The 27,368-nt window shown below is 39.2% G+C and overlaps 1 protein-coding gene across 1 annotated transcript in view; it reads right to left on the reverse strand.

Annotated features, from left to right (window-relative positions):
* The window catches only part of VWA8 (von Willebrand factor A domain containing 8), a 1,436,595-nt gene that overhangs the window by 1,110,780 nt on the left and 298,447 nt on the right, over positions 1–27,368 (reverse strand). The window contains exon 6 of the mRNA XM_053707969.1: positions 22,125–22,292. Within this exon, the coding sequence (XP_053563944.1) occupies positions 22,125–22,292 (168 nt within the window). The remainder of the gene's footprint in view (positions 1–22,124; positions 22,293–27,368) is intronic.

Genomic DNA, 27,368 nt, shown 5'->3' on the forward strand with positions numbered 1-27,368 from the left:
AGATATCGTCCAAATAAGGAAATACCACAATACCTTGTTCTCTGATTACAGACAGAAGGGCACCGAGAACCTATGTAAAAATTCTTGGAGCTGTTGCTAGGCCAAACGGCAGAGCCACAAACTGGTAATGCTTGTCTAGGAAAGAGAATCTCAGAAACTGGTAGTGATCTGGATGAATCGGAATATGCAGATATGCATCCTGTAAATCTATTGTGTACATATAATGCCCTTGCTGAACAAAAGGCAGGATAGTCCTTATAGTTACCATTTTGAATGTTGGTATCCTTACATAACGATTCAATATTTTTAGATCCAGAACTGGTCTGAAGGAATTCTCCTTCTTTGGTACAATGAAGAGATTTGAATAAAACCCCAGCCCCTGTTCCAGAACTGGAACTGGCATAATTACTCCAGCCAACTCTAGATCTGAAACACATTTCAGAAATGCTTGAGCTTTCGCTGGATTTACTGGGACACGGGAAAGAAAAAATCTCTTTGCCAATTCTGTACCCTTCTGAAACAATGTTCTGAATCCAAAGATTGTGAATTGAATTGATCCAAATTTCTTTGAAAAAACGTAATCTGCCCCCTACCAGCTGGGCTGGAATGAGGGCCGTACCTTCATGTGGACTTGGGAGCTGGCTTTGGTTTTCTAAAAGGCTTGGATTTATTCCAGACTGGAGATGGTTTCCAAACTGATACCGCTCCTGTGGGTGAAGGATCAGGCTTTTGTTCCTTATTGTGACGAAAGGAACGAAAACGATTATTAGACCTAAATTTACCTTTAGATTTTTTATCCTGTGGTAAAAAAGTTCCTTTCCCTCCAGTAACAGTTGAGATAATAGAATCCAACTGAGAACCAAATAATTTATTACCCTGGAAAGAAAGGGAAAGCAAAGTTGACTTAGAAGACATATCAGCATTCCAAGTTTTAAGCCATAAAGCTCTTCTAGCTAAAATAGCTAGAGACATATACCTGACATCGACTCTAATGATATAAAAGATGGCATCACAAATAAAGTTATTAGCATGTTGAAGAAGATTAACAATGCTATGAGAATTATGATCTGTTACTTGTTGCGCTAAAGCTTCTAACCAAAAAGTTGAAGCTGCAGCAACATCCGCTAAAGATATAGCTGGTCTAAGAAGATTACCTGAACATAAGTAAGCTTTTCTTAGAAAGGATTCAATCTTCCTATCTAAAGGATCCTTAAAGGAAGTACTATCTGCCGTAGGAATAGTAGTACGTTTAGCAAGAGTAGAGATAGCCCCATCAACTTTAGGGATTTTGTCCCAAAACTCTAATCTGTCAGATGGCACATGATATAATTGCTTAAAACGTTTAGAAGGAGTAAATGAATTACCCAAATTATTCCATTCCCTGGAGATTACTTCAGAAATAGCATCAGGGACAGGAAAAACTTCTGGAATAACTACAGGAGATTTAAAAACCTTATTTAAACGTTTAGATTTAGTATCAAGAGGACCAGAATCCTCTATTTCTAATGCAATTAAGACTTCTTTAAGTAAAGAACGAATAAATTCCATTTTGAATAAATATGAAGATTTATCAGCATCAACCTCTGAGACAGAATCCTCTGAACCAAAGGAACCATTATCAGAATCAGAATGATGATGTTCATTTAAAAATTCATCTGAAAAATGAGAAGTTTTAAAAGACCTTTTACGTTTACTAGAAGGAGGAATAACAGACATGGCCTTCTTAATGGATTTAGAAACAAAATCTCTTATGTTAACAGGAACACTCTGAGAATTAGATGTTGACGGAACAGCAACAGGTAATGTAACATTACTAAAGGAAATATTATCTGCATTAACAAGTTTGTCATGACATTCATTACAAACAACAGCTGGAGGAACAGATACCACAAGTTTACAGCAGATACACTTAACTTTGGTCGATCCAGCACCAGGCAGCGTTTTTCCAGAAGTATCTTCTGACTCAGTGTCAATCTGGGACATCTTGCAATATGTAATAGAAAAAACAACATATAAAGCAAAATTGATCAAATTCCTTAAATGACAGTTTCAGGAATGGGAAAAAATGCCAGTGAACAAGCTTCTAGCAACCAGAAGCAATAAATAATGAGACTTAAATAATGTGGAGACAATAGTGACGCCCATATTTTTTAGCGCCAAAAAAGACGCCCACATTATTTGGCGCCTAAATGCTTTTGGCGCCAAAAATGACGCCACATCCGGAACGCCAAAACTTTTGGCGGAAAAAACTTCAAAAATGACGCAACTTCCGGCGACACGTATGACGCCGGAAACAGAAAAAAAAAATTTGCGCCAATGAAGCATTTTCAGCCCCCGCGAGCCTAACAGCCCACAGGGAAAAAAGTCAAATTTTAAGGTAAGAAAAAAATTGATTTATTCATATGCATTATCCCAAATATGAAACTGACTGTCTGAAATAAGGAACGTTGAACATTCTGAGTCAAGGCAAATAAATGTTTGAATACATATATTTAGAACTTTATATAAAAGTGCCCAACCATAGCTTAGAGTGTCACAGAAAATAAGACTTACTTACCCCAGGACACTCATCTACATGTAGTAGAAAGCCAAACCAGTACTGAAACGAGAATCAGTAGAGGTAATGGTATATATAAGAGTATATCGTCGATCTGAAAAGGGAGGTAAGAGATGAATCTCTACGACCGATAACAGAGAACCTATGAAATAGACCCCGTAGAAGGAGATCATTGAATTCAAATAGGCAATACTCTCCTCACATCCCTCTGACATTCACTGCACGCTGAGAGGAAAACCGGGCTCCAACCTGCTGCAGAGCGCATATCAACGTAGAATCTAGCACAAACTTACTTCACCAAAGTTTGTAAAACTGATTTGTGGGTGTGGTGAGGGGTGTATTTATAGGCATTTTGAGGTTTGGGAAACTTTGCCCCTCCTGGTAGGAATGTATATCCCATACGTCACTAGCTCATGGACTCTTGCTAACTACATGAAAGAAACATAATTTATGCTTACCTGATAAATTTATTTCTCTTGTAGTGTATTCAGTCCACGGGTCATCCATTACTTATGGGATATATTCCCTTCCCAACAGGAAGTTGCAAGAGGATCACCCAAGCAGAGCTGCTACATAGCTCGTCCTCTCACATGTCATATCCAATCATTCGACCGAAACAAGACAAGAAAGGAGAAACCATAGGGTGCAGTGGTGACTGGAGTTTTAATTAAAATTTAGATCTGCCTTAAAAAGACAGGGCGGGCCGTGGACTGAATACACGACAAGAGAAATAAATTTATCAGGTAAGCATAAATTATGTTTTCTCTTGTTAAGTGTATTCAGTCCACGGGTCATCCATTACTTATGGGATACCAATACCAAAGCCAAAGTACACGGATGATGGGAGGGACAAGGCAGGAACTTAAACGGAAGGAACCACTGCCTGTAGAACCTTTCTCCTAAAAACAGCCTCCGAAGAAGCAAAAGTGTCAAATTTGTAAAATTTTGAAAAAGTGTGAAACGAAGACCAAGTTGCAGCCTTGCAAATCTGTTCAACAGAGGCCTCATTCTTAAAGGCCCAGGTGGAAGCCACAGCTCTAGTGGAATGAGCTGTAATTCTTTCAGGGGGCTGCTGTCCAGCAGTCTCATAGGCTAAACGTATTATGCTACGAAGCCAAAAGGAGAGAGAGGTTGCCGAAGCTTTTTGACCTCTCCTCGGACCAGAGTACACGACAAACAGGGAAGAAGTTTGACGAAAATCTTTAGTTGCCTGTAAATAGAACTTCAGGGCACGGACTACGTCCAGATTATGCAAAAGTCGTTCCTTCTTTGAAGAAGGATTAGGACATAATGATGGAACAACAATCTCCTGATTGATATTCCTGTTAGAAACTACCTTAGGTAAAAACGCAGGTTTAGTACGCAGAACTACCTTGTCTGAATGGAAAATCAGATAAGGAGAATCACAATGTAAGGCCGATAACTCAGAGACTCTTCGAGCCGAGGAAATAGCCATCAAAAACAGAACTTTCCAAGATAAAAGCTTAATATCAATGGAATGAAGGGGTTCAAACGGAACCCCTTGAAGAACTTTAATAACCAAGTTTAAGCTCCACGGAGGAGCAACAGTCTTAAACACAGGCTTAATCCTAGCCAAAGCCTGACAAAAAGCCTGGACGTCTGGAACTTCTGCCAGACGTTTGTGTAAGAGAATAGACAGAGCATTAATCTGTCCCTTTAACGAACTAGCAGATAAGCCCTTTTCTAAACCCTCTTGTAGAAAGGACAATATCCTAGGAATCCTAACCTTACTCCATGAGTAACCCTTGGATTCGCACCAATATAAATATTTACGCCATATCTTATGGTAAATTTTTCTGGTAACAGGCTTCCGTGCCTGTATTAAGGTATCAATAACTGACTCAGAGAAGCCACGCTTTGATGGGATCAAGCGTTCAATCTCCATGCAGTCAGCCTCAGAGAAATTAGATTTGGATGTTTGAAAGGACCTTGTATTAGAAGGTCCTGCCTCAGAGGTAGAGACCATGGTGGACAGGACGACATGTCCACTAGGTCTGCATACCAGGTCCTGCGTGGCCACGCAGGCGCTATCAGAATCACCGATGCTCTCTCCTGTTTGATCTTGGCAATCAGTCGAGGTAGCATCGGAAATGGTGGAAACACTTTAATATGTTCAGTTCCTTCTCAGGTTATAAAATCAACTATGATAAATCGGAGATTATGTGGATACGCAAACCCCGTGACCAGAGAAATTATCCTTTCACTGAAACAACACAGATCACATATTTAGGTATTACAATGAGTAAAGATCCCAATCTATGGTACGATCTTAATTTTAAGCCATGTATTAGAGGGCTGGATAGGAAGCTACAGAGCTGGGGCAACTTACCATTGACAATTACAGCCCGAATTATGTTGATCAAGGTGGTCTTGTTCCCAAAACTTTTATATTTTCTACAGAATCTCCCTTTACTATTATATAAAAAAGATTTGACTTTTCTGCATAGGAGTTTCAATCAATTTATCTGGCAAGGAAAGAAACCACGTATTTCTATATTTAAATTAACATTACCGAAAGCTTATGGAGGGATGGCATGCCCCAATGTTAAATTTTATAACTATGCAGCTTTAGGTAAATTTGCGCTAGACTGGATCTCTGAGCGGGAATTGGTGTCCTTTTTTGAGATTGAATCGTTGATAATAAAGCCTTTTAATTTAAAGGCAATTTTACACCATACTGCAAACAGACTCCCGGGAATAATAGACCAAATGATTACATTTAAATTTATAATACAAGCGTGGCAAAAAACATGCAGTGAAATAGGAATTGATTATCGGAAATCTGAGTTCTTACCCCTACGAGGTAACCCAGGCTTCCCACCCGGTTTAGACCCCTCAATATTTCAGGTTTGGACGGAACAGGGTGTGAACTATGTTGTCCAGATATGCGAAGGCAAATACTTAAGGTTGCAATCATTCGAGAAACTATCTCAACAATTTAACCTTCCTAGGACCAGTTTTTTTGCTTACTTACAGACTAGACATTGGATTGAGAAATTGAAGCAGGATACAGGGCTGGAAATTGATACTAAGGAACTAAGAACAATAATTAGAGAATATCAGGAGGGGGTAAGCACTATCTCCCGTATTTATGACACCATTCTGAAAGTCTGGGGGAAGCATAATATCTCGGAAATAACGAATAAATGGTCCAAAGACAAGATTGTTGTAGATACTGCGACAATACTACAGAGTATAGCATTGGTATCAGGGGCTACGATTATGCATAGTTGGAAAGAATCACATTTGAAAATATTATATAGGGTGTACTTCACACCCGGTAGATTAGCTAAATGGAATCAGGAAAGGCAAAATTGCCCCAAATGCTGCTATGAAAACGCAGATTTGATACATTGCTTCTGGACATGCCCAAAAATACATCAATTTTGGCATAAAATAAATTTTTGGGGCATTAAGATAACAGGGATTAGATATAAGTGGACCCTATATCAGATCCTTTTCTTATGCAAATATACTCTTGCTATTACCAACAATAGATTTATCAATTTACTTGTTTTGATTGGGCGGAATCTAATTCTTAAAAATTGGCAAGGCCAAAAGACCCCTAGATTTAATGACTTTTTAAAAGAAGTACAGCACCAGATGGTGTCTGAACAATACAACATAAAAGACATAAACTCTAAACAGTTACCTAGGTTCTTCAATAAATGGAAGAAATATATTAGCTCCCTCCCATTGGAAACACAGAGACAGGTGGTTACCTATTGGAAAAATTCCACCTGGATACAACAAGTTGAAAAGAGGAATATCCCGAGGCTCTGGTTTTTAGAGGAACAGATACGAGAAGTATAAGGAGAGGATATATATATAGGTTTTTTTTTCTTTCTTTTTTTTTTTTCTCTTTTCTCTCTCCTCTTCCTCCCCCCTTCCATGGTCCCCTCCCCCTTTACCCGCCACCCCTAAGGCCAACCGATAGAACATTAGGCATCCTGTGCTAAAAGTGCAAGAGGACCAAGCCTTATGAGGAGCACTTTAGAGAGCTCATGAACATAAAAGTTTCCTTAATAGACATAGATAGTGGTTTTGAAATACTCGATATATACGATGAAGTAGGTACGTCGACTCTAGATGTAGAGATTTTAGGTAGTTTAGTTTTTAGGAGCAGTAGTGATATCTAACAAGAGGTTAGTCTGTGGCCTATTTGGATCACTCAGATTAGCAATGAGAACATGACCCAATGAGTATTAGATGAAGAAGGAATCTTTTGCCAAATGGATTGGGTCCTGAATAAAATTAGTGATGAAGGGATTTAGGTGAGTTAGATGAGAATAATCTAATTCATGGTAAGAATCCACTCGATCCACCTTTTGGGAGGGAGAGTAGGATACAGATTTGTTTGGCTTTCTCTTAATCTTAGAGATACCTGATATTAGGTAAAAATCCCTCAAATCCATAGGTTATATTCTTGAACGGTTGCCTCATTGCATCTCTCTTATGATATTGTCGATATATGTATGACTTCTAGCCCTGTTTTTTTTCTATGCTTGTTCTTTTTTTCTTCTTCTGTTATTATGCTTTGAATGTTGACTAGATATGGTATGGATATTACCCATGTCTAGATGTTGTCAAAGGAATGTATTATTTTTTCTGTACCAATAAAATGTCTATAAAAAAAAAAAAAAAAAAATGGTGGAAACACATAAGCCATGTTGAAGACCCAAGGGGCTGTCAGAGCATCTATCAGCGCCGCTCCCGGGTCCCTGGACCTGGATCCGTAACAAGGAAGCTTGGCGTTCTGGCGAGACGCCATGAGATCCAGATCTGGTTTGCCCCAACGATGAATCAGCTGAGCGAAAACCTCCGGATAAAGTTCCCCCTCCCCCGGATGAAAAGTCTGGAGACTTAGAAAATCCGCCTCCCAGTTCTCCACGCCTGGGATGTAGATCGCTGACAGGTGGCAAGAGTGAGACTCTGCCCAGCGAATTATCTTTGAGACTTCCAACATCGCTAGGGAACTCCTGGTTCCCCCTTGATGGATGATGTAAGCCACAGCCGTGATGTTGTCCGACTGAAATCTGATGAACCTCAGTGTTGCTAACTGAGGCCAAGCTAGAAGAGCATTGAATATTGCTCTCAACTCCAGAATATTTATTGGGAGGAGTTTCTCCTCCTGAGTCCATAATCCCTGAGCCTTCAGGGAGTTCCAGACTGCGCCCCAACCTAGAAGGCTGGCATCTGTTGTTACAATTGTCCAATCTGGCCTGCGAAAGGTCATCCCCTTGGACAGATGGACCCGAGAAAGCCACCAGAGAAGAGAATCTCTGGTCTCTTGATCCAGATTTAGTAGAGGGGACAAATCTGAGTAATCCCCATTCCACTGACTTAGCATGCATAATTGCAGAGGTCTGAGATGCAGGCGTGCAAATGGTACTATGTCCATTGCCGCTACCATTAAGCCGATTACTTCCATGCACTGAGCTACTGACGGGCGTGGAATGGAATGAAGGACACGGCAAGCATTTAAAAGTTTTGATAACCTGGCCTCCGTAAGGTAAATTTTCATTTCTACAGAATCTATCAGAGTCCCTAGGAAGGAGACTCTTGTGAGTGGTGATAGAGAACTCTTTTCCACGTTCACCTTCCACCCATGCGACCTCAGAAATGCCAGAACTATCTCTGTATGAGACTTGGCAATATGAAAACTTGATGCTTGTATCAGAATGTCGTCTAGGTACGGAGCCACCGCTATGCCTCGCGGTCTTAGCACCGCTAGAAGTGAGCCCAGAACCTTTGTAAAAATTCTCCGGGCCGTAGCTAACCCGAAGGGAAGAGCTACAAACTGGTAATGCCTGTCTAGAAAGGCAAATCTTAGGTACCGATAATGATCTTTGTGAATCGGTATATGAAGGTAGGCATCCTTTAAGTCTACTGTGGTCATGTATTGACCCTCTTGGATCATGGGTAGGATGGTTCGAATAGTTTCCATTTTGAATGATGGAACTCTTAGGAATTTGTTTACGATTTTTAGGTCCAAGATTGGTCTGAAGGTTCCCACTTTCTAGGGAACCACAAACAGATTTGAGTAAAACCCTTGCCCTTGTTCCGTCCGCGGAACTGGGTAGATCACCCCCATTACTAAGAGGTCTTGTACACAGTGTAGAAATGCCTCTTTCTTTATTTGGTTTGCTGATAACCTTGAAAGATGAAATCTCCCTTGTGGAGGAGAAGCTTTGAAGCCCAGAAGATATCCCTGAGATATGATCTCCAACGCCCAGGGATCCTGGACATCTCTTGCCCAAGTCTGGGCGAAAAGAGAAAGTCTGCCCCCCACTATATCCGTTTCCGGATAGGGGGCCCTCTCTTCATGCTGTCTTAGGGGCAGAAGTAGGTTTTCTGGCCTGCTTGCCCTTGTTCCAGGGCTGGTTAGCTTTCCAGCCCTGTCTGTAACGAGCAACAGGTCCTTCCTGTTTTGGAGCGGAGGAAGTTACTAAAGGCACGAAAATTAGACTGTTTGGCCTTTGATTTGGCCCTGTCCTGAGGAAGAGTATGACCCTTACCTCCAGTAATGTCAGCAATAATTTCTTTCAAGCCGGGCCCGAATAAGGTCTGCCCTTTGAAAGGAATATTAAAGGGACAGTCTACACCAGAATTGTTATTGTTTTAAAAGATAGATAATCCCTTTATTACCCATTCCCCAGTTTTGCATAACTAACACATTTATAATAATATACTTTTAACCTCTGTGATTATCTTGTATCTAAGCCTCTGCAAACTGCCCCTTTTTTCAGTTCTTTTGACAGACTTGCAGTTTAGCCAATCAGTGCCTGCTCCCAGGTAACTTCTCGTGCACAAGCACAGTGTTATCTATATGAAATACGTGAACTAACACCCTCTAGTGGTGAAAAACTGTTAAAATGCAATCTGAAAGAGGTGGGCTTCAAGGTCTAAGAAATTAGCATATGAACCTCCTAGGTTAAGCTTTCAACTAAGAATACCAAGAGAACAAAGCAAAATTGGTGATAAAACATAATTTATGTAAGAACTTGCCTGATAAATTAATTTCTTTCATATTAGCAAGAGTCCATGAGCTAGTGACGTATGGGATATACATTCCTACCAGGAGGGGCAAAGTTTCCCAAACCTCAAAATGCCTATAAATACACCCCTCACCACACCCACAATTCAGTTTAACGAATAGCCAAGAAGTGGGGTGATAAAAAAGTGCGAAAGCATATAAAATAAGGAATTGGAATAATTGTGCTTTATACAAAATCATAACCACCACAAAAAAAGGGCGGGCCTCATGGACTCTTGCTAATATGAAAGAAATGAATTTATCAGGTAAGTTCTTACATAAATTATGTTTTCTTTCATGTAATTAGCAAGAGTCCATGAGCTAGTGACGTATGGGATAATGACTACCCAAGATGTGGATCTTTCCACACAAGAGTCACTAGAGAGGGAGGGACAAAAGAAAGACAGCCAATTCCTGCTGAAAATAATCCACACCCAAAATAAAGTTTAATGAAAAACATAAGCAGAAGATTCAAACTGAAACCGCTGCCTGAAGTACTTTTCTACCAAAAACTGCTTCAGAAGAAGAAAATACATCAAAATGGTAGAATTTAGTAAAAGTATGCAAAGAGGACCAAGTTGCTGCTTTGCAAATCTGATCAACCGAAGCTTCATTCCTAAACGCCCAGGAAGTAGAAACTGACCTAGTAGAATGAGCTGTAATTTTCTGAGGCGGAGTTTTACCCGACTCAACATAGGCAAGATGAATTAAAGATTTCAACCAAGATGCCAAAGAAATGGCAGAAGCTTTCTGGCCTTTTCTAGAACCGGAAAAGATAACCAATAGACTAGAAGTCTTTCGGAAAGATTTAGTAGCTTCAACATAATATTTCAAAGCTCTAACAACATCCAAAGAATGCAACGATTTCTCCTTAGAATTCTTAGGATTAGGACATAATGAAGGAACCACAATTTCTCTACTAATGTTGTTGGAATTCACAACTTTAGGTAAAAATTCAAAAGAAGTTCGCAACACCGCCTTATCCTGATGAAAAATCAGAAAAGGAGACTCACAAGAAAGAGCAGATAATTCAGAAACTCTTCTGGCAGAAGAGATGGCCAAAAGGAACAAAACTTTCCAAGAAAGTAATTTAATGTCCAATGAATGCATAGGTTCAAATGGAGGAGCTTGAAGCCCCCCCAGAACCAAATTCAAACTCCAAGGAGGAGAAATTGACTTAATGACAGGCTTTATACGAACCAAAGCTTGTACAAAACAATGAATATCAGGAAGAATAGCAATCTTTCTGTGAAAAAGAACAGAAAGAGCAGAGATTTGTCCTTTCAAGGAACTTGCAGACAAACCCTTATCTAAACCATCCTGAAGAAACTGTAATACTCTCGGTATTCTAAAAGAATGCCAAGAAAAATGATGAGAAAGACACCAAGAAATATAAGTCTTCCAGACTCTATAATATATCTCTCTAGATACAGATTTACGAGCCTGTAACATAGTATTAATCACAGAGTTAGAGAAACCTCTGTGACCAAGAATCAAGCGTTCAATCTCCATACCTTTAAATTTAAGGATTTCAGATCCTGATGGAAAAAAGGACCTTGAGACAGAAGGTCTGGTCTTAACGGAAGAGTCCACGGTTGGCAAGAGGCCATCCGGACAAGATCCGCATACCAAAACCTGTGAGGCCATGCTGGAGCTACCAGCAGAACAAACGAGCATTCCTTCAGAATCTTGGAGATTACTCTTGGAAGAAGAACTAGAGGCGGAAAGATATAGGCAGGATGATACTTCCAAGGAAGTGATAATGCATCCACTGCCTCCGCCTGAGGATCCCGGGATCTGGACAGATACCTGGGAAGTTTCTTGTTTAGATGAGACGCCATCAGATCTATTTCTGGAAGTTCCCACATTTGAGCAATCTGAAGAAATACCTCTGGGTGAAGAGACCATTCGCCCGGATGCAACGTTTGGCGACTGAGATAATCCGCTTCCCAATTGTCTATACCTGGGATATGAACCGCAGAGAGTAGACAAGAGCTGGATTCCGCCCAAACCAAAATTCGAGATACTTCTTTCATAGCTAGAGGACTGTGAGTCCCTCCTTGATGATTGATGTATGCCACAGTTGTGACATTGTCTGTCTGAAAACAAATGAACGATTCTCTCTTCAGAAGAGGCCAAAACTGAAGAGCTCTGAAAATTGCACGGAGTTCCAAAATATTGATCGGTAATCTCACCTCCTGAGATTCCCAAACTCCTTGTGCCGTCAGAGATCCCCACACAGCTCCCCAACCTGTGAGACTTGCATCTGTTGAAATTACAGTCCAGGTCGGAAGCACAAAAGAAGCCCCCTGAATTAAACGATGGTGATCTGTCCACCACGTTAGAGAGTGTCGAACAATCGGTTTTAAAGATATTAATTGAGATATCTTTGTGTAATCCTTGCACCATTGATTCAACATACAGAGCTGAAGAGGTCGCATGTGAAAACGAGCAAAGGGGATCGCGTCCGATGCAGCAGTCATAAGACCTAGAATTTCCATGCATAAGGCTACCGAAGGGAATGATTGTGACTGAAGGTTTCGACAAGCTGTAATTAATTTTAGACGTCTGTTGTCTGTTAAAGACAGAGTCATGGACACTGAATCCATCTGGAAACCCAGAAAGGTTACCCTTGTCTGAGGAATCAATGAACTTTTTGGTAAATTGATCCTCCAACCATGATCTTGAAGAAACAACACAAGTCGATTCGTATGAGATTCTGCTAAATGTAAAGACTGAGCAAGTACCAAGATATCGTCCAAATAAGGAAATACCACAATACCCTGTTCTCTGATTACAGACAGAAGGGCACCGAGAACCTTTGTAAAAATTCTTGGAGCTGTAGCTAGGCCAAACGGCAGAGCCACAAACTGGTAATGCTTGTCCAGAAAAGAGAATCTCAGGAACTGATAATGATCTGGATGAATCAGAATATGCAGATATGCATCCTGTAAATCTATTGTGGACATATAATTCCCTTGCTGAACAAAAGGCAAGATAGTCCTTACAGTTACCATCTTGAATGTTGGTATCCTTACATAACGATTCAATATTTTTAGATCCAGAACTGGTCTGAAGGAATTCTCCTTCTTTGGTACAATGAAGAGATTTGAATAAAACCCCATCCCCTGTTCCGGAACTGGAACTGGCATAATTACTCCAGTCAACTCTAGATCTGAAACACAATTCAGAAATGCTTGAGCTTTTACTGGATTTACTGGGACACGGGAAAGAAAAAATCTCTTTGCAGGAGGTCTCATCTTGAAACCAATTCTGTACCCTTCTGAAACAATGTTCTGAATCCAAGGATTGTGAACAGAATTGATCCAAATTTCCTTGAAAAAACGTAACCTGCCCCCTACCAGCTGAGCTGGAATGAGGGCCGCACCTTCATGTGGACTTAGAAGCAGGCTTTGCCTTTCTAGCTGGCTTGGATTTATTCCAGACTGGAGATGGTTTCCAAACTGAAACTGCTCCTGAGGATGACGGATCAGGCTTTTGTTCTTTGTTGAAACGAAAGGAACGAAAACGATTATTAGCCCTGTTTTTACCTTTAGATTTTTTATCCTGTGGTAAAAAAGTTCCTTTCCCACCAGTAACAGTTGAAATAATAGAATCCAACTGAGAACCAAATAATTTGTTACCCTGGAAAGAAATAGAAAGTAGAGTTGATTTAGAAGCCATATCAGCATTCCAAGTTTTAAGCCATAAAGCTCTTCTAGCTAAAATAGCTAGAGACATAAACCTGACATCAACTCTGATAATATCAAAAATGGCACCACAGATAAAATTATTAGCATGCTGAAGAAGAATAATAATATCATGAGAATCATGATGTGTTACTTGTTGCGCTAAAGTTTCCAACCAAAAAGTTGAAGCTGCAGCAACATCAGCCAAAGATATAGCAGGTCTAAGAAGATTACCTGAACACAGATAAGCTTTTCTTAGAAAGGATTCAATTTTCCTATCTAAAGGATCCTTAAACGAAGTACCATCTGACGTAGGAATAGTAGTACGTTTAGCAAGGGTAGAAATAGCCCCATCAACTTTAGGGATTTTGTCCCAAAATTCTAATCTGTCAGACGGCACAGGATATAATTGCTTAAAACGTTTAGAAGGAGTAAATGAATTACCCAATTTATCCCATTCTTTGGAAATTACTGCAGAAATAGCATTAGGAACAGGAAAAACTTCTGGAATAACCACAGGAGCTTTAAATACCTTATCCAAACGTTTAGAATTAGTATCAAGAGGACCAGAATCCTCTATTTCTAAAGCAATTAGTACTTCTTTAAGTAAAGAACGAATAAATTCCATTTTAAATAAATATGAAGATTTATCAGCATCAACCTCTGAGACAGAATCCTCTGAACCAGAAGAGTCATCAGAATCAGAATGATGATGTTCATTTAAAAATTCATCTGTAGGGAGAGAAGTTTTAAAAGATTTTTTACGTTTACTAGAAGGAGAAATAACAGACATAGCCTTCTTTAAGGATTCAGAAACAAAATCTCTTATGTTATCAGGAACATTCTGCACCTTAGATGTTGAGGGAACTGCAACAGACAATGGTACTTTACTAAAGGAAATATTATCTGCATTAACAAGTTTGTCATGACAATTAATACAAACAACAGCCGGAGGAATAGCTACCAAAAATTTACAGCAGATACACTTAGCTTTGGTAGATCCAGCACTAGACAGCGATTTTCCTGTAGTATCTTCTGACTCAGATGCAACGTGAGACATCTTGCAATATGTAAGAGAAAAAACAACATATAAAGCAAAATTGATCAAATTCCTTAAATGACAGTTTCAGGAATGGGAAAGAATGCCAAGAACAAGCTTCTAGCAACCAGAAGCAATAAAAAATGAGACTTAAATAATGTGGAGATAAAAGCGACGCCCATATTTTTTAGCGCCAAATCAGACCCCCACATTATTTGGCGCCTAAATGCTTTTGGCGCCAAAATGACGCCACATCTGGAACGCCGACATCTTTGGCGCAAAATAACGTCAAAAAAATGACGCAACTTCCGGCGACACGTATGACGCCGGAAACGGAAAAGAATTTTTGCGCCAAAAAGTCCGCGCCAAGAATGACGCAATAAAATGAAGCATTTTCAGCCCCCGCGAGCCTAACAGCCCACAGGGAAAAAGTGTCAAATTTTTGAAGGTAAGAAAAAAATGATTAATTCAAATGCATTATCCCAAATATGAAACTGACTGTCTGAAAAATAAGGAAAGTTGAACATTCTGAGTCAAGGCAAATAAATGTTTGAATACATATATTTAGAACTTTATAAACAAAGTGCCCAACCATAGCTTAGAGTGTCACAGAAAATAAGATTTACTTACCCCAGGACACTCATCTACATGTTTGTAGAAAGCCAAACCAGTACTGAAACGAGAATCAGCAGAGGTAATGGTATATATAAGAGTATATCGTCGATCTGAAAAGGGAGGTAAGAGATGAATCTCTACGACCGATAACAGAGAACCTATGAAATAGACCCCGTAGAAGGAGATCACTGCATTCAAATAGGCAATACTCTCTTCACATCCCTCTGACATTCACTGCACGCTGAGAGGAAAACCGGGCTCCAACTTGCTGCGGAGCGCATATCAACGTAGAATCTAGCACAAACTTACTTCACCACCTCCATCGGAGGCAAAGTTTGTAAAACTGAATTGTGGGTGTGGTGAGGGGTGTATTTATAGGCATTTTGAGGTTTGGGAAACTTTGCCCCTCCTGGTAGGAATGTATATCCCATACGTCACTAGCTCATGGACTCTTGCTAATTACATGAAAGAAAAGTAAATTGGAAAATTGTTTAAAATTACATGCTCTATCTGAATCATGAAAGTTTATCTTGGGCTATACTGTTCCTTTAAGCAATTTCTGTGGGGCTCCACATTGGCCTTCAAACATAGTGAACAAACAGATTCATCTGTGTCAGACATGTTTAAACAGACTAGCAATGAGACTAGCAAGCTTGGAAAATCCTTTCAAATAAATTTACAAGCAATATAAAAAACGCTACTGCGCCTTTAAGAAGCACAAAAAATCATCACATTTGAAATAACAATGAACCAAATCAGTTATAGCAACCAAATTTTCACAGTAAATGTATTAAGTTAGCAAAGCATTGCACCCACTAGCAAATGGATGATTAACCCCTTAATACCCAAAAACGGATAATCAATTTAACAATTAACGTTTTTATCACAGTCAAACACACTGTCACAGGTCTGCTGTGACTGATTACCTCCCTCAAAATGAATTTTGAAGACCCCTGAGCTCTCTAGAGACGTCCTGGATCAAGGAGGAAGAAGCAGGAAGACTGTAACTGAATTTTTACTGCGCAAAAAAGCGCTAAAATAGGCCCCTCCCACTCATATTACAACAGTGGGAAACCTCAGTTAACCGTTTCTATGTAGAAATAAACGACAGCCATGTGGAAAATCATGCCCCAAAAGATTTATCACCAAAGTACCTCACAAAAAACGAATAACATGCCAGTAAACGTTTTAAACATGCACTTTAAAAGTTAGGTAGTGTTATTAATAAGCCTGCTACCAGTCGCTTCTACTGCAGTTAAGGCTCATACATTACTTCAGTATTAACAGTATTTTCTTAGTCAAATTCCATTTCTTAGAAAATTACTTATTGTACATACATTCATCAGCCTGATACCAGTCGCTACTGCATTTAAGGCTGTACTTACATTGCATCGGTATCAGCAGTATTTTCTTAGTCAATTCCATTCCTTAGAAAAATAATTTACTGCACATACCTTGTTTGCAGGATTCCCCACACGCTATTCCCTTTCTGAAAGTTACCCCACTGCTCAGAATGTGCGAGAACAGCCAGTGGATCTTAGTTACTTCTGCTAAGATCATAGAAAACGCAGGCAGATTCTTCTTCCAAATACTGCCTGAGAACAAACAGCACACTCCGGTGCCATTTAAAATAACAAACTTTTGATTGAAGAAATAAACTAAGTATAAAAAACACCACAGACCTCTCAAAACGTCCTATCTAGTTGAGTTGCAAGAGAATGACTGGATATGACATGTTAGGGGAGGAGCTATGTAGCAGCTCTGCTTGGGTGATCCTCTTGTAACTTCCTGTTGGGAAGGGAATATATCCCATAAGTAATGGATGACCTGTGGACTGAATACACTTAACAAGAGAAAAAGATGTGTTGATTTGCCTATAATAAGTGGAAGCATCTTTGGTATAAACCGTAACATCATACTGGCTATTAAAGTAAAGGTACCATCAGTGACTTTTTTCATACATATTCCAAGCGGATTGAAACTCTGCAAAAATTTGGGACTTCACGCTGCAGTAAATAATATTGGTTGACAAATAAGACCATAAATCATAGACGTTATGTACATTTAGATTGCTTTTTTTGAGGTAGTAACATAGTTTTTTAAACAAGCTTCTATTCTCTTCCAACTATAGGCCAGATTACAGTGGAGCGCTAGTTAACGCTCCCACTCACATTAACTGCGCTAGAATTAAGCTTTTTGAGCAATTCAGGTTGTGCTCGTATTACTAGTTGAAGTAAACTTTTTTCGCTCACGCACTAACCTGGGTGTAGAAAGTCAAATTTCGAATATCACTCGTGCAATAATGTATTCCCCCATAGAAATCAATGGAGCAAAAAAAGTGGAAAAACCCCTACTCGTGCACACATTTGATTGCATATTCTCAATTGCACTAACCCAACATGAAAATATGAATATTTCACATTCCAATATTCTTCACATAGCAGATTATGTTCTATTTATTCATAAATACATATTTCTACATATATCTGATGGTATTTTTGTACAATATATATCTATACCTATATATATGAATATCTATTTATAAATACTTAGAACATATTATGTTATGTGCAGAACATTGGAATGTAAATGTGAAACCATTATTAAATATTACATACATTTTTTTTCATGTTTTCGTCTACTTTACTGACAAGGGCTCAAATGCACTTCTATATAATGTATACATATGTATTTGTGTGTTTATATGTGTATATATACTGTAATGACAAAAGGAGAAAAGCGTGGACTCAAATGTAGATTACAACTTTTAATCACACAGCACACGTTATACTAAAAACTCACAAGACTTAGAGTAAAACGATAAAATATCCCAACGTTGAATAGTCCCGCACTCGGGTACACAGAGATCAGTGCGTTCACCAGCCGTACAGCACGGAAGTTTATAACTGCAACAGTTTGTGTGTAATTGATCCAATCCTGTAAGCGGTTGTGATGTTGCAAACGCCAGTCGCTCAAACGAGCTGTGCTGAAAGTAACAAGGTGAACACTCCCTCGGCCGTATGACAATAGAAACCTACCTGCACTCAGGATCTACGGCTGCCTCATAGGGACACAGTTGGCTGCAAAATTCTACACGTTTCGTCCAGACCGATGGGACTTTGTCAAGAATGAAAGATTAATTGCGCCATGATCTTTATAAGAGATTTAAGTGACTCACACCCCCATACATTAGTGTTTTGATTGGCTAAAGGGTGATATTGTATATTGATCATGACGCAAACCTAGCTAGCAAACCAATAAGCAAGCATAGCCCAGGTTCTCAACCAAAAATGGGCCGCCTCTTAAGCTTTACATTCCTGCTTTTTAAATAAAGATAGCAAGAGAATAAAGAAAAATTGATAATAGGAGTAAATTAGAAAGTTGCTTAAAATTGCATGCTCTTTAAGCCAAGAGAAGAGTATTTTTCTGTGGGAATAATTTTACTGATACTAGCTTTGACCGAAAGTCTATTGTTTTACATGAAGGGCATAATCTGAAGTATAGCAACAGTTTACTGTAACATTTTCTCCCCTTTAATTTGCTACCAATTATCCATTTTACACAACTGGAGTGTATTACATTTTTACAAATAGCTCCTTTATCGTTATTTTGGCATTAGAAATAGCTGTTTTTGCCTGAGGCATCCCCACCTGAACGGAATATTTCAATACTTAAAGGGACAGTCTAAACTAGAATGTTTATTGTTTTAAAAGATAGATTATCCCTTTATTACCCATTCCCTAGTTTTGCATAACCTACACGGTTATATTAATACACTTTTTACCTCTGTGATTACCTTGTATCTAAGTTTCTGCAGACTGCCCACTTATTTCAGTTCTTTTGAATACTTGCATTTAAGCCAATCAGTGTCCCCTCATAAGTAACTCCACTGGCTTGAGCACAATGTTATCTATATGGCACACATGAACTAACGCCCTCTAACTGTGAAAAACTGTCAAATTCATTCAGATAAGAGGCGGCATTCAAGGGCTTATAAATTAGCATAAAGTTTAGATTTCAACAAAGAATACCAAGAGAACAAATCAATTTTGAGTATAAAAGTAAATTGTAACATTGTTTAAAATGACATGCCCTATCTGAATCATGAAAGTTTATTTTGACTAGACTGTCCCTTTAAGTAATAGTAATAGAAAAGCTATGTATATATAGCCATCAGAATAAATTATACTCTCAAAGAGTGGTAAAAGAGATAAGCAATAACATGTTAATTTTCTCTTTAAGGGCACAATGATCTAAAGCTCTCTGCTCTGGTGAGATGATCTAAGATGTCTGGAGTTCTGGATGTGAATGAGAGGCACAAACAATACAATATACAAACAATACAATATAATGCTAAAAAGCCTGCAAAGATTTTGAAAGATTTCCATCTATGCCGGTGACTTTTTACAATCAGGCCATAGGTATTGAGCTCTGTAGAGACAGAGATAAGATAAGGAAGCATTTGTGTGTGTGTATAAAGTAATAAGGTTAGGAGGTTTTATCTCTCAGCAAGCTTATCCCTTTAAATGGGTTGTGGTTTCTAAGAACTAACTGTTCACGACCTGTTTGTTTCTAAAGCTTTCAATCTTCTAGAAATTACTGAAACCTGGTTATCTTCTTCTGACACTGCTTCCATTGCCGTTTCCACTTTAGCCACACACCTAGGTCAGGTGAGAGACATGGTGGCGGTGTTGCCATCGGCATCTTACTCTCCCCCTCCTGCTCCTATCAGTACCTGCATTCTTATCCATCTATCTCCTTTACCTCCTTTGAAGTCCATTACATCTGACTGTTCACCCCCCTCTCCCTCAGGGTGGCAGTTGTCTATCGCCCACCTGGACCAACCTCCCAATTCCTTGACAACTTTGCTGTTTGGCTTTCTCACTTTCTCTCTACAAATACACCTGCTCTAATCCTGGGGGACTTCAACATCCCCATTGATAACCCATCTGCCCCTGCTGCCTCTAAGCTTCTCTCACTCAAACTCCTTTAGTCTCTCACAATCCACCCTATTCCCTACTCACTGCGACAGACACTCTATTGATCTGTTATTCTCCTACCTCTGCTCTCTCTCTGACATCACCTGTTGCCCATTTCCCACCTCAGACCACCATTTGCTCACCTATAATCTTAATGAAGAAGCTAAACCTACTTCTCCCCCTCGCACCTGTAGAAATCTGCACACTGTGGATCCTCTCCAACCTTATTCAAAAACGCCTCCCCCACACTTCCACGATATCCTGCCCTGACCTTGCTACAACCCACTATAACAATTCTCTCTTTTATGCACTTGATACTCTTGCTCCTCCCCAAATACGCAAATCCCACGTCATTAGCTCCAACCCTGGCAATCTAAGCAAACACGCTACCTGCAAAAAAGCTCTCGTTCTGCTGAACGTGCCTGGAGGAAATCCGGCTCTGAACCAGATTTTCTCGACTATAAATTAATTCTTTATTCTTACTCCTCTGTCCTTCACTTAGCCAAGCAAACCTACTTCTCTTCTCTTATATCTACTCACTCCTTAAACCCTAAACGTCTCTTCTCCATTTTCAACTCCCTCCTCTATCCACCTGCTCCACTCCCTTCATCTGCTAATTTTTGAATCACTGTTGGTGACACCACTATTTCCCCATCACCCCAAGTCCGCTGCCGAGGAGTTACACTTGACTCCAATCTGTCCTTCATACCCCACATCCAATTGCTCTCTTCATCCTGTCGCAACCACCTACGCAATATCTCCAAAATTCGTCCATTTCTGAGTGCCTGAAACTACTAAACAGCTAATCCCCTCCCTGGTAATTTCCCGACTTGACTACTGTAATAATTTACTATCTGGCCTCCCTCTTTTCCACCTCTCCCCTCTTCAATCCATCCTAAATACCTCTGCTAGGTTAATCCACCTTTCCCGACGCTCTGTATCTGCTGCACCTCTCTGCGAGCCCCTTCACTGGCTCCCCATTCACAGCAGAATTAAATTCAAAATTCTCACTCTGACCTACGAAGCCCTTACAAGCCCCCCACCTGTCCTCACTCACCAAACAAATATACTTCAGCCCGCCCCCTAAGATCCAACGATGACCTGCTCCTGGCATCTTCTACCATTATCTTCTCCCATGCTAGACTACAGGACTTCTCTTGTGCGGCACCAGCCATCTGGAAAGCACTCCTCGAGCTGTGAGACTTTCCCCTAATCTCTTCTCCTTTAAACGCACCCTAAGACCTTTTTGTTCAGGGAAGCCTATCTCCAAATCAGTAACAAATGAATTCCACTTGCCTAATAGCTGCCCTCATCTATCTCCACACTAACATCATTTCCACCTTTTCAGTCCCCACCTCCTGTTTCTCACCCTCCTAACCATCTAAATTGTAAGTTCAGACAGGAACAGGGCCTTCAATTCCCCCTGTATTTGTTTGTTAAATTTTGTCCGGTGTCTTTTATATTGTATTGTACTGTACTTTTATCTTTTTACCCATGGACAGCGCTGCAGAATCTGTTGGCGCTTAATAAATAAAGAATAATAGAAATAACTTTGAAAAGGCTATTTCATATAGAAAAGTAAACCTAAAAGAACAGCTTCTCATATATTTTATACTCTGCTGCTGGTAAGACAAGTTATTGGAAACACAGTAAAGGAAAACCAATTTTACAGTACTCTATCACTTTAATTATTTAAAAAGCTTTGGTCACTTTAAAGTAAATCAGTAATACTACAGTACTCGTCTACTATACTTTAACCTGTAGCCACAGTATAATACACAATCACAAACCACTCCTGCACAATGAATCGTTATGCTTCAGGCACAAAAAGCTAGTGTCTCTTTAATTTCACAATAAAAAATAAAGCTATTGCTGGTGCACATTCCAAAGAAAATATTTTTAGCGCTAACAACTTCAGCCAGCTCCATTGTAGATATATAGCACATAAAACATGTTTAAAATAAATATTACCATGCGGTACCTGCATTTGATACACATTGGCACCATTTACAAAGCAACCTACAATAAAGGCACTTTTAAACTACAAACTACAGATCCTTCCAAAGTAAATATAAATAGCACCTTTGGAACAGAATACAGAGGTATTTAAATAAAATTCTTTTGTTTGATTCCAAGATTGTCTATTTATTATAAACATGTCATTAGTGCACTGCCAGTTCATATTTACCTGAAGCAGTTTGTCATAACGTTCAGCAGACATGAGAAACCTCCCATCTTCCAACTGCATCTCTCTGTTCTCTAGCAAGTTATTTAACACAGGCAGAACATTCCTCTCTGCCTTTTCCAATCCTTCCAACACCAAGATTCTTCCTTCTGTTGCTGCACGTACTGCACACTTAAAAAATAATACACATATTTAGTACATGGATGTTATAGCATAAGAAATGCTCAGTTACCTAATATTATATTATCATTTGGCATCAGAAGCATCATTACGTATAAAAATAGATTATTCATTTAATGGACCTAGATAGGGCTGCCACACACAAAGTAACAGGACAGCAAACATTAATATAAAATGTTTAGTTATGCATAGTGAAACAACATTGCAATATACTTTCACTATTAACTTTACTCTCTTTTCATGTTATTTAGTTTTCAAATGTTCGGCTTTTCTTATTCTCAGGACTAGAAAGTTTGGTTATTGAAAAACTGCAGCAAACAAAAAGTTAATTTGTTTAAATAATGTTTAGATTTGAATGACATATTATTCTATAGCAAGACAACTGAAACATCTTGTAATTACAAGGTATTTAGTGTCCCTTTAATAAAGCACAAAATGCTTCTATTGCAACAAGGACATTAAAAAAATTTAGAATATTTTCCTGCACAAAAAAAGGTTTCAATTGTGTCAGTGTACCCTTGATATTTTAACATTCCTCCTCTGCATTAATTTAGAGATTATGTATATGGATAGTTAAAGGGATAGTAAAGTCCAAATTAAACTTTCATGATTCATATAGGGCATGTCATTTTAAACAACTTTCTAATTTACTTTTATCATTAAATTTGCTTTGTTCTCTTGTTATTCTTAGTTGAAAGCTAAACCTAGGTAGGCTCATATGTTAATTTCTAAGCCCTTGAAGGCCGCCTCTCATCTAAATGCATTTGACAGTTTTTCACAGCTAGAGGGCATTAGTTCATGTGCTTCATGTAGATAACACTGTGCTCATGCACATGAAGTTATTTAAGAGTCAGCACTAACTGCCTGAAGTGCAAGTCTGTCAAAAGATCTGAGATAAGGAGGCAGTCAGCAGAAGCTTAGATACAAGGTAATTACAGAGGTAAAAAGTATATTTCTATAACAGTGTTGGTTATGCAAAACTGGGGAATGGTAAATACAGAAATTATCTATCTTTTTAAACAATAGCATTTTTGGTGTTTACTATCCCTTTAAGGAATTGAATCAGCCCCTTGGGCTCCATTTACCAAGCTGCAATAGCAGCTTTGGAGCCCAGCGAGCCTGAAACGTTAGTTGAGTAGCATTAATCTTTAGACTGCTGCCACTTAACCTCTCTGCAACATTTTAGGTGGTGGACAGCAATAATCTTGATCCGATCGAATTGGGATGATTGACAGACCCCTCTTGCACGTGACTGGCAGAGAGAAGCAGGGGCAGCATTGCACAATCAGCTCATCGTAAAACTGGGCGAATGAGGTTCATGACAGCGAACCTTGCCTGTATGGCAGAAGGACCATGCAGTCTTCCTTTAAAAAAAAATCTTACGTTTTTGGAGTGCTACCAATTAGGCTGCCAAGCAGTGATATTCATATGAGACGAGGAAAGAGAAGCGCTGAGTCTTTTCAGTGAATATACATAGCTTGCTGTTGGGTTCACTGCTTTTAGAAGTAGAACTGACCCCAGAGGCTGAACTTTTTTTCACTTTCTGTGATGAGATATTTTTTAGTGAAATCTTTTCTACAGGTCATTTTTAAATGAAATTTTATTTTAAAATATGCAGTTACACTAAAGTACCATCTCAACTGCAATGTGTTGATTAACTGTAGAATAAAGCAACTTGTAAAAATAAAAAAGGTGCATTGCTCACATAAACTTGCCTTCAGGAGTCATATATTTGCAGATTATGAAAGACTATGGGGCAGGGTTGAAAAATCTATGGCCTAGATTTAGAGTTGGGCGGTAGCCGTCAAAACCAGCGTTAGAGGCTCCTAACGCTGGTTTTTACCGCCCTCTAGTATTTGGAGCCAGTCATTAAAGGGTCTAACGCTCACTTTCCAGCCGCGACTTTTCCATACCGCAGATCCCCTTACGTCAATTGCGTATCCTATCTTTTCAATGGGATCTTTCTAACGCTGGTATTTAGAGTCGTGGCTGAAGTGAGCGTTAGAAATCTAACGACAAAACTCCAGCCGCAGAAAAAAGTCAGTAGTTAAGAGCTTTATGGGCTAACGCCGGTTTATAAAGCTCTTAACTAATGTGCTCTAAAGTACACTAACACCCCTAAACTACCTATGTACCCCTAAACCGAGGTCCCCCCACATCGCCGCCACTCGATTTTTAAACCCCTAATCTGCCGACCGCACGCCGCTGCCACCTACGTTATCCCTATGAACCCCTAATCTGCTGCCCCTAACACCGCCGACCCCTATATTATATTTATTAACCCCTAATCTGCCCCCCTCACCGTCGCCTCCATCTGCCTACACTTATTAACCCCTAATCTGCCGAGCGGACCGCACCGCTACTATAATAAAGTTATTAACCCCTAATCCGCCTCACTCCCGCCTCAATAACCCTATAATAAATAGTATTAACCCCTAATCTGCCCTCCCTAACATCGCTGACACCTAACTTCAAGTATTAACCCCTAATCTGATGATCGGAGCTCACCGCTGTTCTAATAAATTTTTTAACCCCTAAAGCTAAGTCTAACCCTAACCCTAACACTACACTATCTATAAATTAATTAAATACAATACCTACAAATAAATACATTTAAATAAACTAACTAAAGTACAAAAAATAAAAAAGAACTAAGTTACAAAAAATAAAAAATGTTTACAAACATAAGAAAAATATTACAACAATTTTAAACTAATTACACCTACTCTAAGCCCCCTAATAAAATAACAAAGCCCCCCAAAATAAAAAAATGCCCTACCCTATTCTAAATTAAAAAAGTTCAAAGCTCTTTTACCTTACCAGCCCTTAAAAGGGCCCTTTGCGGGGCATGCCACAAAGAATTCAGCTCTTTTGCCTGTAAAAAAAAAACATACAATACCCCCCCCCCCAACATTACAACCCACCACCCACATACCCCTAATCTAACCCAAACCCCCCTTAAATAAACCTAACACTAAGCCCCTGAAGATCTTCCTACCTTGTCTTCACCATGCCAGGTATCACCGATCGTTCCAGGCTCCAAAATCTTCATCCAAGCCCAAGCGGGGGCTGGCGATCCATAATCCGGTGGTGGGTTGTAATGTTGCGGGGGGGTATTGTATGTTTTTTTTTACAGGCAAAAGAGCTGAATTCTTTGGGGCATGTAATTTAGAATAGGGTAGGGCATTTTTTTATTTTGGGGGTCTTTGTTATTTTATTAGGGGGCTTAGAGTAGGTGTAATTAGTTTAAAATTGTTGTAATTTTTTTCTAATGTTTGTAAATATTTTTTTATTTTTTTGTAACAGTTCTTTTTTATTTTTTGTACTTTAGTTAGTTTATTTAATTGTATTTATTTGTAAGAATTGTATTTAATTTATTTATTGATAGTGTAGTGTTAGGTTTAATTGTAGATAATTGTAGGTAGTTTATTTAATTTATTTATTGATAGTGTAGTGTTAGGTATAATTGTAACTTAGGTTAGGATTTATTTTACAGGTAATTTTGTAATTATTTTAACTGGTAGCTATTAAATAGTTCTTTACTATTTAATAGCTATTGTACCTGGTTAAAATAAACACAAAGTTGCCTGTAAAATAAATATTAATCCTAAAATAGCTACAATATAATTATAATTTATATTGTAGCTATATTAGGGTTTATTTTACAGGTAAGTATTTAGATTTAAATAGGAATAATTTATTTAATAAGAGTTCATTTATTTAGTTAGATAAAAATTATATTTAATTTAGGGGGGTGTTAGTGTTAGGGTTAGACTTAGCTTTAGGGGTTAATAAATTTATTATAGTAGCGGTGAGCTCCAATCGGCAGATTAGGGGTAAATTATTGTAGGTAGCTGGCGGCGACGATGTTGGGGGCAGATTAGGGGTTAATAAATATAATATAGGGGTCGGCGGTGTTAGGGGCAGCAGATTAGGGGTACATAGGGATAATGTAGGTAGCGGCGGTATACGGAGCAGCAGATTAGGGGTTCAAAAAAATATGCAGGTGTCAGCGATAGCGGGGGCGGCAGATTAGGGGTTAATAAGTGTAAGGTTAGGGGTGTTTAGACTCGGGGTTCATGTTAGAGTGCAGACGTAGGAAGTGTTTCCCCATAGAAAACAATGGGGCTGCGTTAGGAGCTGAACGCGGCTTTTTTCCAGGTGTTAGGTTTTTTTTCAGCTCAAACAGCCCCATTGTTTTCTATGGGGGAATCGTGCACGAGCACGTTTTTGAAGCTGGCCGCGTCCGTAAGCACCGCTGGTATCTAGAGTTGCAGTGGCGTTAAATTATGCTCTACGCTCCCTTTTTGGAGCCTAACGCACTGAAAACCCAGCCATTCTGTGAACTCTAAATACCAGCGGTATTTAAAAGGTGCAGGAGAAAAAAAGCATGCGTAGCTAACGCACCCCTTTGGCCGCCAAACTCTAAATCTAGCCGTATGAAAGCTAGTTGTCATTAGTGCACTGGCACTTTGCAATATCTGCCCCATATTTGCCTTTTCTCTTCAAACAGCTCTTCACTCTGGTTGCACTGTGTAAAGGAAACCTTACACAGTGCAGTCAGAGCACAGCACTGTTTGAAGAGAACAGCCGAATGTGGAGCAGAACTACAAAGTGAAAGCACTAAGAGTTCCTGCATGTGTCCAGTTGTTTCTGCAGACATGCTGCATTTTCTGTGATGACATCTCATATCACAGCATGTTCTGCCTTAGGGCTCCTCACCCAAGCTATCCTTCACCTTTCTGTTGGCTTCAGTTCATATTCAGAAGACTTAATTTGGGGAGAAGGCAGATAATTGCCTGTGAACATAATGCTGAGAGAACACATCAGGCATAACACACAAACACAGTTTGTCTGGGCAAGCCTTCATGATGCCGCTTCAAGCACAAAGGAATGAGGAAAATGCTTAAAGGGACATTCTAGGCCAAAATAAACTTTCATGATTCAGATAGAGATTGTCATTTTAAACAATTTTCCATTTTACTTTAATCACCAATTTTGCTTTGTTCTCTTGGTATTCTTAGTTGAAAGCTTAACCTAGGAGGTTCATATGCTAATTTCTTAGAC

Source organism: Bombina bombina, chromosome 3 (genome assembly GCF_027579735.1).
Source record: "Bombina bombina isolate aBomBom1 chromosome 3, aBomBom1.pri, whole genome shotgun sequence".
In the NCBI taxonomy this organism is placed as follows: domain Eukaryota; kingdom Metazoa; phylum Chordata; class Amphibia; order Anura; family Bombinatoridae; genus Bombina; species Bombina bombina.